This window comes from Lissotriton helveticus, chromosome 2_1 (genome assembly GCF_964261635.1).
Source record: "Lissotriton helveticus chromosome 2_1, aLisHel1.1, whole genome shotgun sequence".
Taxonomy (NCBI): domain Eukaryota; kingdom Metazoa; phylum Chordata; class Amphibia; order Caudata; family Salamandridae; genus Lissotriton; species Lissotriton helveticus.
The window spans coordinates 97,855,555-97,868,881 of NC_136059.1; the positions used below are offsets into that span (position 1 = coordinate 97,855,555).

The following is a 13,327-nucleotide window of genomic DNA, read 5'->3' on the forward strand; positions in this document are numbered from 1 at the left end:
ATTGAGGAGATATTTTACCCTGCTCTACACCAATAATCCACATTGGCTTGTAAAGACTCTACAACAAATATGTTGATTACACATAATGTTGTGGATCTATTATTGACTGATCAGAGAAACATATATGACCCGATTCACAAAGGTAAACTTACACTCTTGTGTAAGTTTACTCTTTTTCGCTATTAACAAACAAATGATTCAGTAGTAAGGACATACTAAAGTATACAAAAAGTGATTTATGGAATGCTTGGCTTAATCTCAGCCACTGTTTTCCACACGATGCCACTTCAGTTTGGAGCCAGCAGGATGCAAATCAGGTTTGACCCTGCTCCAATGGGAACAGTCCAGCCTGAACTGCTCCATTCCCCAACATCTTATCTCCACCTACCAACCACTGGCACCTGCCGCCTCAACCAATGTGCTGCCAGTCGCCTGCATGCCAGTAACAGTGTGAAATGGATAAACTTACATTTCATTTTATTTTTTGAATTACTAGCTCCTATGCTAAGCTGGCGGGCTTATGGGTTATTATGCAAGTCAACCTGGAACTCTGTCTGATAGCAATCGGCTACCTGCATCCAGCATGTATGTATGTGGGGGACGTCCCACATTAAATAGAAATAGGTGGCTACCTCCTGGCAGCATTTAGGACATTCTCACACTCTAGTGCGATCTAGTGTATGTAACATAGCTGGGGTGTCATATGTTCTATGTATGAAATTAACGTTGGGGAGAGGAGTTGGCCTAACGGCTAGGGCGGTCGACCTCGAATCTGGGGAACTGGGTTCGTGTCTCGGCAATGACGCTGAATATCCCGTGATTCTGGGCAAATCACTCAATCTCCCCGTGCCTAACAAAAACAAAAGGAATGTGTCCTCATGTAATGCAACTGGTGCTATGTAAAGCGCTCTGATACCCGATTCGGGTCAAGTTTGCGCTATATAAAACTGTAAAAAAAAACGTGAATCAGTCAAAATGGAGCATAAAGTGATGACAGTGCGGAGGAGAGCCAGGGTACCACTCCATTGGGCATCAGTGAAGTCGTGGGCACAATCTGTTTCCCATTGTACTCACGACCTCAGAGGGGAGTTCTGGATATCCACCCTAAGGCATATACATATCCGAGTCATGATTCCTTTACCACCATCTGTGCGAAGCAGTAGCTCCAGCAATTGGGACACTAGGGTGTGGGTTACTGTACCCCATAGTGAAGATATTGACCCCACCCCAAATTGAACTGCCCAACAGCTTGTCTCAGGAGGATAACACAGTCGCCCTCGTAGAGGTCTCCTCCAGTTCCACAGCCTCCCGACTTCCATGCACTCATACCCATAAGTGTCTTCCTGCAATGAAATACCGGTATGTCCCATAATGGCACAGCACCTGCATATGGAAGTTCTTTGCCCCATATTGTGAAATACATCTACCATGCCCGCAGACACTCACATTGATGCTTATAGTTACAAAAGTACTATATCAGCACATTTCTAACTTAATTATAGCTATATTCCACTAGTTTTAACCAGTGTGACCTTTGAGCTAGGCGAAGCTTTGCCTATTCCAAGGTCAAAATATCCAAGGTTTGGTGACAGACCAATCACGATGGCTGTTGCTAAAACCTGGAGATCTCTTCCTGTCTATATGACCGCAGACTCCAACCTTAGTCAGGTTAGGAAATTGCTGAAATCTCTCTTGTACAGTTTGCAATCATTTCTGTCTACAGTTCTATGTGTAGTAACATTAGATTATTGTCTATGCTACCTTTCATAGTGACTTGTCAGTCGTAGCAAACAGACTTGCCTATTTCTTGGGACTTTGATCCAATCTCCCCCTTATTTATGTCAGTTTCTCTTGTGACCAAATTTCACAACGGTTAGAAGTCAAAACAGCTAATGGATAAGATGCAAACATCAAATTTATAGTTTTGCTTTAGTAAAAGCAGCCCAAGTTCTTTCAGAGGTCTGGGTGCCAAATGGCAAGAATGCGTATTCTTGATTCCATCTCGTGCCTCTTTTATCCCCCTACATTCACTGCCACTTTTTTCTAAATCCTGTATGTTCTTTTTCATCCCTGTTTACTCCCTATGTCACAGTTTTTTCCATCTTTCTCTTCCTCCTTCATTTCTTCTTTTGTGTTTTTTGTTCTCTTACCCAGGATCAAAGTCTAATGAGGAAAAATATGTGCTGGACCCCAAAAATGAGTGCCGACGGGCACCACCTGCAACCACCACTGGCTTAAGTTAATCACTGGGGGGCATATGTATCAAATACTTTATTTTTGATTCTCATATAGCGATTTTTTGAGAATCGCTTTTTGAGAATCGCAAACAAGATGTAATTAAAAATTCACAAATAGTTAGCGATTCCTTGGCATTCTGTAATTGCAATTAGCAAATTGCAAATCGCAATTAAGGAATACCTTCCCATTCATTCCTATGGGCCAAGAGGCTCATAGGAATGAATGGGAAGACATTCTCAATTTGCGATTCGCAATTAGAGAATTGCAAATTGAGAATAATTTCAAGGGTGCAAGGGTGTCATAAGGACACCCTGATGCACCCCTGAGATGAGCATGTGGCGCACATACATGCCTTAGGGGCATGTATGGGTGCCACATGGCACTTTGAAAAATGCCAAAAAGTGCATTTTTCAAAGAAATCGCAAATTACCACAAACTTGAAGTTGGTGGTAATTTGCGATTTCTTAAGGAGAAATCGCACATCTTGGGTGCTTGTTACATCGCATTTAAGGAAGCGCAATTTGCGATTCCTTAAATGCTTTTACAAAATAGGGAATCGCTAATTTTCCAATTCCCTATTTTGCGATGCCCTTTTGGGATGATACATCCCAAAAGGCCTTTTCCCGTTCGCAAACGGGCCGATTCTGAGAATCGGCCCATTTTCGAATGGGAAAAGGGCTTGATACCTATGCCCATGGTTCACATAAAGCATTGCTGGTGCCTGGGGATGTGCTGCCATGTATTGAAGGGAAGCCAAGTAAGCAAAGATGAAATGCCTACTGTAGTAGAACTGAGCTGCTGTTAAATTGCATTCTAAGTGACTGTTCATATGCCAGACCTCATTTGTCTCAATTTCCCCATTCACTGGGGCTCATTTAGGTTACCCACAATGGCATCTCATTAGGTTATTAATGATGTGTTAAGTGCACTCTCTTCTAGTGGGCAAACCAAGATGGAAAACCCTCCAGTCACCATGACCCATCTTTATTAAAGGCTTGTTTTTCTGAAAAAAGATTAAAAGTGCATAATGCCAGGAATGGCCGAGAAAGGAGTGTGGTGTGCTTGGTGTTCCCTCAAAGGACTCTTGCCGCACTGAAACAGAACTACACTATGATCAACAGGACACTACACCTCTTCTTATATCAAGATAGTTGTCGCAGAAACAAGGCACAGCTCAGTATTACAGGCACCAACCGGTTCATTGAGTGGCAAACCTAACCACGTCTTCCACAACCCCTTTGATTCTAGGTTGAGAATTCCTATTAAGGTAGACATGGGCTGAGTCAAAATGTTGACTAGACTAAATGTTGCTCTTTAACTGCTCATTTTAGTGGATGCGTCATTCCCATGTTTAGGTCTGACTCCAGAGAGTGCAGTTCGAATGTAGTAAATTAGAAGTGATTCAGGGCTAGTTTGATAAAAGCACTGCCTTGTAGTAAACACCATTAATCATGACCCAATAGTGTCACTTTTCTGCTTTTTGCATGATTTTCCTTTTGAGTTCGCCTGTTGTGAGTTAAATATCGCCAAAACTACAGGGTTTTGGTTTCAGTGTTGGACTAACAAGGGGTTGTGATGTTCTCAACAGGCGGGCCTGATTTCCCCTGACTATCCTGAACAGCTATTGATTGCTCTGGAGCCAGAGGCTGCCTCCATCTACTGCAGGAAGCTGAGACTCCATCAATTGATTGACCTAAGCTGTGGCCCGCTGACCAATGGGTTTTCACCGGATCGATCCATTGATTCAAGCTTCCGGCAGGGTAAGCATTGCTGGCAACACTTGTTTCATATACAAATACCTGTATATGTTGCACCTCTGCTGCTCTCAACGCTTGTTTGAATCTACATAATCATCAGGATTAATCCGAAAAGATCATGGGTAGATTTTATTTAAAATTACAGTATGCTATGCCACGTAATTGGTATTTGTATGCTGCACATGTGTCATTAGTATATTTATATCTCACAAGAGAGAATGGCACTTTTTGATAACATTCTATTTTTTACTCTCATGTGTCATGGATTAGAAGGATATTGGAAAAAGATATCTCAATCACATTTTTTGTAGCATGCTTCATCATTAGTGTAGTTTTCCCATCCTACAAGCTGAGTGCCATTTGGGATGGACTGACTTTGTTGAGAGAGCTCTGTATAAGTAACAACTGGGTATTTGTTGGAGTCCAGGTATGATAAAAAATACCTCAGAGTAAACCCAAATCATATCTCCTTTATAAGTGGGTATGGCTAAAGAGAAAGAGTGTTTGATGGCTGTCAAAATTAATGTTTTGCGCATCAACTATCTTTCTGCCAACAGGTTTCAGCTGTTCTTAGTGCCTTATCAGGTCAGTGGCCTTCATCAGGGCATTGTAGATCCATACCTCGTTCCTATTCAGGCATGCTTTCATCTAGTGTAGAGGCATACAGCTTTCATTTCTGCAATACTCATGTGTAATGATAAACCTACAACGTTGCCTATGTTTTCCTTTACTTAACTGGGTGCGTACTAGGTGTGAGGAAACCTCTAATTAAATTGCCATTCGAATTTGTATGTATCTTTTCATAAAAGTGACTAAATTCTTAACCACAGTAAGGTTACAGTCCTTAAAAACAGGATAATGTTTGGGCAAAAACTCCTAACTCAGTTTACTTAAGTCTAGCAGCAAGTTCCATCAAAGTCAAAAGTGTTTGTGTGTTTGAAGTGTGTGGTCCCCACCTCTATCCTCTTATTGAAATCATGGATGCTAGATAGGAAGAGTGTGAATCTGCTGCCACAATCTCCATCGAAAGGGGCAGAGGCCACCACTAGTTGTTGTACATGCCGAGTTGAAAACATGGCTCAGCGAAGCAGTCACGCCTGGCTCCACAAGAATCTTCACATGTCTGCCTGACCAGGGTGCCATAGTGCCAACAGAACATTTCTTCCAAGCAGTGCTTTTTCCTTAGTCTGAATCTTAACATATTCTGGCTCTGATTGAAATCTTTGTCCAGCAGCTTATTCAACTTCTACATACTACAGTCTTCCTTATTAAGTTTTCTCTCCCATGTGTATTGTGCATGGAGATACTACTGTCTTTTCTGTCTTGTTGTGTCGTGGGTGCTTCATTCCACTTCAGCAGTGATTTTAGCCAAGGAAGTGCATAATAAGCCCAAACATACAGCCAATGTCTTTGTTATTGAAAGCCTCAACACCACAGCCTTGTTTTTATTGTCATTTAATCCAATTAACTATTTATATTCTTGCAGTTAAAACAAGCTGAATGTCTTTAGCAATGCTTGTTTTCTTAATAAAACAGAAATAGAAGAAGGCCATTTGGACCGAGGAGTGTCAGAAGGCTTTTGATACACAAAAGAGACACTGTCTGTACAGCCCCTGTACACAAGGCATATGATTTCAGCAAGGAGTTTGTGGTCCAAACAGATGCTCCAGAACATGGGATTAGAGGGCAATGTTATCACAGCTGAGTTATGAGCGTCAGAATCAACCTTTATCAGCAGGAGACTGCTCCCCCGAGAGCAATGTTGGAGTGCTATAGAGAAGGTAGCCTTTGCTGTGGTTTGCTCACTGAATAAGCTGAGACCCAACCTGTTTGGGACTCTCTTCTGGGCTCAAACTCACCACGGGCCTCTCATATGGCTCATGCAGTTGAGAGGGGATAAAAGAGGGGAAAACCCCAAACTGGTGAAGTGGTCCTTCTCCTTACAGGGAATGGAATTTACATTGGAGAAGAGAAATGGGACTGACCATGCCAATGCAGATGGCCTTTCTGGGTTCTTCAGCTTACATGAAAACTGCTAAGTGAATGGCTGAGTCGCTCCCCGCCTTTCATATGGAGGGTGGCTTGTAAAAAAGCATCTTTTTGCATGATTAGCTCCATTTCGGATGTATGACGGTACGACGCGTACTTTTACAACGCGTACCGTTACAACGCTACTTTTACCACGCAAGTCGTTACAACGACTTGCGTGGAGGGGCGCTGGATAGTAAATTTTTTAATTTACTATTCCAACTCCAGTCCCCGTGGACTCTAGGGAAGGAGTTGGATAGTAAATTAAACTATTTACTATCCTGGAGTGCCCCCCAGCGCAAGTCGTTGTAACGACTTGCGTGGTAAAAGTAGCGTGGTAACAGCACCGCGTTGTAAAAAATGCGTGCTAACCGTTGTATACCCTCCATTTCTTATGTACTGAATCTGTTGGTTCTTTTTAACTCTGTGCACTGGGTTTCGGTTAACCATGCCCCAGTGCATGTGCTCTGACAACTAAAAATATGTTGAAATTGGCCATACTTCTGATTTGGCATATTTAACTTACCTATAAGTCTCCTATATATGTTGCAAAGTGTACCCAGAGCCTGTACGTTAAATGTTACTAGTGGACTGCAGCACATATTGTGTCACCACCAAAAGTGGCAATGCAAAACATGACTGCAAGCGTGCCCCCAGTAGCGTGGCTGTGCAGGTGTAAACTGCAAATTTGATCTGTCAAAATAACCCATTTTGACAGGCCTAAACCCTCCCTTTAAATAGTAGTCTACTAAGTAGACCTTAATGCCCAATAAGGAAGGGTGTATGGTAATTAGATGTAGGACTTGTAAAAGTTCATGTAAACATGTCCTAAGAGTGGCAATGCCCCAAAAGTTGTTTTCACTGTAGCAGGGTTAGATGTCCCTTAGGAAAGGACTTAATATTGAACTTAAATAATGTTATCTCTGCTTAGGAACAAGATTTTTTTAAAGTTAGGTTTTGAATTTTTCAAAATATTTATTACAAATCCAATTCATTGGTAACGTTGATGTGCAACAAATATTTTACAAAAGGTACTTTTAAAATGTCACCTTTAACCTGCCTAAAGCCTTTAGTAGCCCGTTTGCCTGAGCTTCTTGCCATCACCCATGAGCGGAATATCTCCTTGATGAGATGTGAACTAGCTCTCAGAGCTGAGAAAAGACTCGTTGGATGTGGAGAGAGGTTGACCCTTCCTTGACAGGATGGCCTGGGGGTCTGTACCCAGTCCCTTGCATAACTTCAAAGGATTCCTACCCTGTCACTGGCAGATGTACCTCACACTTGGGCCTGCCTCCCTTTTGCCCATCTCGCCAGCCAGGCTCCAATCCCAGTGAGAGAGGAGCTGCCCCCAGAACCAGTTTTGAGTGACCCCACGAGAGGGGTTGCTCATGTTCCTGGGCACACCTCTAGGGTTGGCACAGGACCTCTGCTCTGTGGAAGAAAGGTTCTATCATCTTGGTTTTAGCGAGAGATGGGAACTATGGAATTGTTTGCAGTAGGACACACAATTACTGCCAGGTAAAGGGGGTGAGGTTACCTCTGGGAAGATTTTCCCTATTGGTTAGGGAGGGGCTAGGAGTCATTCCCCACCCCCAACAGGCTAGTGCCAGACAAAAATGCAGCACTCCTTGGCACCCTCTTCAGAACAGTACTGGACCTGTGAAAGACAGAAAATGGATTGCACCTGCGGTTGAGAACTGTGAGGAGAACCCTAAGGGCTGTACTTCCTCCCACTTGTACCGAGGACAAAGAAGCGACTGGCCTCCTGTAAAGCTACAGGGACACAAAAGTAACAAGAAGCCCCCTCTCCTGGAAGAGCCCTGCTTACCAGTTTCCACTGGACCTGTTCTGCTATTGGCTTCTGTGAGAGTGACTCCTGGCCCCCAAGTGCTGTTCTTGAGGTCCTGGAATACTGGCTGGTGTCAAGAAGTCTCAGGAACAGCACAGACTTTAAGAGCTTCTGCCCTCAGCACTAGGGACTGTGTGTTTTGTGCTGCAACAGAAGAAAAGCAACCCGACAACGTCTACGATGCCGCTGCCGACTCCGTGTCCTGAAGGCACTGCAGAGGGCACCACCACAATGCCGCACCGTGACCCTGGTCTCACCGATGATGCCTGCTGACGCAGCCACCAAGCCGCAGCTCGCACCGCGACCTGTGGGTACCGCACTCCGCACCACCTTGCTTCACGACGACGCCTTGGTATCCCCGACGACGACACTTCACGCCTAAATCTACGCCGCTGCTTGCACCATGATTCGAGGGCACCGCTTGTAAAGTTACATGATGCACTGCTCTCATCCCGCACCGCAGCGTTGGCCTACCAATGCTGGCACCATCGACTCCAATCCATCAGCCGACGACAGTGCTCCAGCAACGACGATGCCGTTGCTTGCACTACGACCTGCCAGCACCGCGACGAGCACCGCATTCACCTTGCACCGTGACCCTGATCTCACTGACGACGCCATCTGACGCCGCCACTGTGCGGCTGCTCGCACCGCGACCTGAGGGTACCGCACGCCTGGTGGCTGGTGTCAGAGTGTGCTCCTCCAACTTAAATCTAGAAAACTGGGACTCAGAAACGCTTTACTACCTTTTTGCCAGCAGAACCGTCATGGCACCGGGACCAACATGCCAGCCGATCCAGCGAGGGTGGGCCTGACTTTACCAATGCTCCCGCTACATTCTTCTCCGCAGCAGCAAATCTGATTCAGTGGGCCTGACCGCTGCCAGCATCCAACAACATCAAATCCTCTTCGGCTACACCTGAAGTCTTGCCCCACTGAGGAAATCCGACTTCCAGAGTCTCAGTCCAAAGATAAAAAGTTTTACTGGGCCCGACGCTGCCAACAGATCGGAACTTACCTGTCTTCGGATCCACCCTTCAGCCTTGCTCTGCTGAGGACTCAGCTTCTTGAAAATTTTCCAAGTGTGAAGGTAACTTTCTGACTGGGACCATCCCGACCTGTGCATCCAACATGCACTCCGTCACAGTAAGCTTTACACCTTTGTCTCGTCCAGGTCTAGCCCGACCAGTTGCCCATGGTTGGCGCTTTGCGCTTTTTGGCGCTACCGTTATTTCAAACGTTAACAATGTATATCTCCGGTTTGCCTCATTAGATTTTTGTTGTCTTCATGTCATTTTGTTCAGTAAAATATCCTCTATTTTTTAAATGGGAGTGAGATTTTATTGTGTTGTGTTTTTGACTTTTTAAATGTTTTAATATTTCTAATTGCTTTACGCTTTTTCATAAGTTAAGTCTGTCTGCTCTGTGCCATAACTACAAGGGGTTGGGATCAGGTTTAAATTACTGAAACCGTTACAGGACCTACCAAGAATATGGTCATTATTTTTTTTTTCCGACTACCATCTACACCAAATAATAATTCATTTTTTGACAATAACGAAATGATACATTTTCGCATGAGATGTACCTAACAATAATAATAATGATTTACTTTATTAGAATTCAAGCTGGCAATTGGCTAGCCATTTTGAAACTTTTTACAAATATGAAAAGTGTTAAAAGATGGCCAACTGTAAGTGCTGATGCATAGGCAGCCACCATTGAATGGTCTTATAGCTTATTTAGAGAAGGACGGTGCTGGGTGTGACCATGCAGGATGCGGGTCACAACAAGAGATGGCCAGGGTCTGAAAGTAACAGCTGGGGAGCTGCTGGGCCCTCATGAAGTTAAAAAAGTTAAAAAAAAAAAAAAAAAAAACCTATTGGATTATAAGCGATTTCACAAATTGTGCTCATGCATATGGTCATGTATGGTTGCAGAATAGCTATGTATCTATCTGTCTTGATTGATGGACAGACAGACAAATAAACACACAGGAAGAGCCCTTGGTATCCCAAAGAATGAGGATGGAAGCAGCTAAGTAATTGGAATCAAAAGGCATTTTAAGTTAATGTTCACGCGTAAGGGCTGAGTCTATTTCTGGATGTGAAATGGACTGTCCCAAGCCTTCCCACCAGCTGTGGTCACTTCCGCTTTGTTTTCGTGCCAGCACTGGCCTGCATGTGGGGCTTGTCCTTCGTTAGTTTCTGGTTCCTCGCTGTGAACTGGATACCGCCCATGCACCCCTGCCCTTTGTCCTTAATGGAGTGTCTATTTAAAGCAGTTTCCACTCAGGAAAGGAAACGCAACTAAGCTAGGGCACAGCAGATAGAATAATGGACTGAGACTGTGAGAGGTGTCACGTCACAGTGCATTAATGGACTCATGCACAAAGAAAGATGTGTCAAATCACAGTGCATTAATGGACTCATGCACAGAGGGGGGTCAAATCACAGTGCATGAGTGGAATCATGCACAGAGACTAAGAGAGGGGTCACATCACAGTGATTTAATGGACTCAAGGGAAAGAGAGAAAGGGTCAAATCACAGCGCATTAATGGACACTTCCACCAAGAGTGGGGGGGACAAATCATAGTGTTTTAATAGATGCATTAATTGAAGCATGGACAGAGATTGAGAGAGGGGGTCAAATTATTGTGATACTTATAAGCCCTCTCTCGGTCTGTCATAAAAGAAGTGCCTGGAAGGCATGCAAGAATTTTGGCAGTGGAACAAAGGCACAACTACAGCTTCATTAAAATAGTTTTATAATTGTTTACTTTTAGCATCAGAGATTCATTTTCCATTGGTATAATCTTAAGTGCACTAAGCAATTTCTTTGCTTATGCGCTCATTGTGGTTCAAATATGCGATAGTAACACTTTGAACACAGCTAGAAAATTCACCTTAGTGTCTGGAGTATCCTCCAAAGCACTATCAGGTCGTTGCCCTAATAGGGAACAGATGTAGACCAGAGATAAACCAGCTGAGGAGCATAAGGCATAAAAGTGATAAAGTCAACTAGCACTATTTAAGTATCCCAGTTGGTTAAAGGTATTCTCCGCATCCACCATTAACAGTCGCGGCTTCCACCGGTAAGTGCGGTGGGGTAGGGCTGGGCGGGGGGTGGATTTTGACAGACGATGGAATAGGATTTATTTATTTATTTTATTTTCCCTATTCCGTCATCTGTCAACCTCTCTCCCCCTCCCCCGTGCTCTGCCTTCCCCTGCCCCACCGCGCTTACCTACAGGAGCTGCGACCATTAGTGGCAATCAGTCACCACTGACTAATAGGGATTCTGCATATAATGTAAGAAATCCCCAAATCAAAATCACCACAAAGGCAAGTATACTTCGCAAGTTGGTACTGATGTATCCGTCAAGGAGTGAGGCGGACAACAAAGTAAGATGAGATAAAGGTGATTTATTCCAGAGAAGAGATAGCGTTAACAAGAGCCCACGCCAACCGCTGCACAGGAATAACTGGAATGCCTTGGCACAGGATTCCACATTCCAATGCATGCGGCGAGGTGAGTACAGAAGGGGAAACGAGGAAGCACGAGGATACAACACATCCTCCTTTCTAGAAAAGAAAGAATTAATCTTAACAAAATATACATACAGGCAAAGTAATAAATGCAGTCATATAACGTTGAGATCAATCTGGAAAGAAAAAGATTATTTACCAACAATGTAATCTTTATACCACACAGGAGGTTTCCTCGGACGGGAGGAAATAGGATGGGAGGAGTGGAGGGAAGTGGATCTAAAGGAAGGTGGGGGAACAGGAAAATGACTTGTATTGAAACCAGCAGAAAAGGTCCTTGTGTGGTGGGGAGCAAAGGAACTGCTAAGAGAAACAGGAACTTTGACAACCTTTGAAAGGCTCCAAACGTTGCCGTCTGACAGCTCCACAACTTGCTTACCCACTCTAACAACTAACAACGGGTCAGAAAAACGTGAAACACCAGATCTAAGAAAACCAGACTTTCTCACACGTACCCAATCACCAACCTTACAGGGATTGCTGGAAAAGGAAGGCACAAAAGGGGGACGATGATCAGCACACTTGCCCTCAACAAGGTCATGCATCCAGGGTTGGCTCAAATTACATACACCTTTCCTCCCCCGCATTATTTCAAAAGGAGAAGGTTCACCATAGACCTTAGGTGTATTCCGATAACTCCACAAAAGCTTTCTAACAGCCTCGTAACAATTCTCACCATTGCACACAGCTAGTTGTAGACCTTCTTTGAGCACCCTGATCCACCTTTCAACCATTCCATTTCCTTGAGGGTAATAAACAGAGGAACGTTTGTGTTGAATACCATGATTGCAACAGAAAGATTTCATCTCGGAAGAGGTAAATTGAGAGCCATTATCAGAGAGCAAGGAAGAAGGAAAACCTTCTTTTTCAAAAATTGAATTGAGGAAATCGATAACCACCCTGGAAGATACAACAGGAACAAACTGAACTTCTGGCCAACTAGAGAACTGGTCTATCAGGACAATGGCGTACACAGGACCCTGACCAAAAGACATAGGACCAGCAATGTCTACAGAAACGCATTCCCATGGTTTTGACGGTCTTGAAATGGGATCATGGAGGTACTTAACAGGCTTTTGAGATTTGTCACTCACACAACATTCAATACACGATCGTACTTTTCTCTCGATCAGTTTGTCGACACCAGGCCACCAAAATTCACTCCTAATCCTTTTTTTCATACTGGACATGCCTGGATGACCCTCATGAGCCATGTCCAAAACAGTGTTTCTTAAGTTATCAGGAACTACTAACAGTAAACCTCTCAAGAGGGTTTCCCCTTGGACCGAAAGTTCAGGAGCCACATGAGAATAGGGCAAAACATTTGGGGATAGACTATTTTTGGGAGGCCAACCATTTTTGACAAAGGATACAACATCTGAATAAACATGGTCACCAGCACAAGCAGAATTCCAAACATCTTCACTAATGCACCCATTGGATACTTCACAAATAGATACAACTTTGTCAGGGTCATCATCAGGTGCAACATGATTATCATCGTCGATGGGAAGTCTTGAAAGAAAGTCAGCAAGGACATTCTTAGCACCGGGAATGTACTCAAGAGAAAAATGAAAATCTTGAAGTTTATATTGCCACCTAGCAATTCTAGAAGTGGCTTTACCGTAACCTTTGGTTGTGAAAAGATCTACAAGAGGGCGATGGTCTGAACGTACCACAAAGTCAGTGCCATATACATACCTACGAAAGTATTCAATACCCCACCAGCAGGCTAATGTCTCCTTCTCAAGAGTGGAATATTTCGTCTCAGCACCCCGTAAAGGCCTTGATGCAAAAGCAATGGTAACAAGACCTTTGTGTTGCCTTTGCATCAGAACCGCACCAATGCCAACGTTGCTGGCGTCAGTAACAATAAAAGATTTACAATTGGTGTCGAAAGGTGCCA

General features: G+C 43.9%; 1 protein-coding gene across 1 annotated transcript in view; it reads left to right on the top strand.

Moving 5' to 3' along the window:
* The window catches only part of HSPA12B (heat shock protein family A (Hsp70) member 12B), a 220,093-nt gene that overhangs the window by 112,888 nt on the left and 93,878 nt on the right, over nt 1-13,327 (top strand). The window contains exon 7 of the mRNA XM_078674545.1: nt 3,827-3,998. Within this exon, the coding sequence (XP_078530671.1) occupies nt 3,827-3,998 (172 nt within the window). The remainder of the gene's footprint in view (nt 1-3,826; nt 3,999-13,327) is intronic.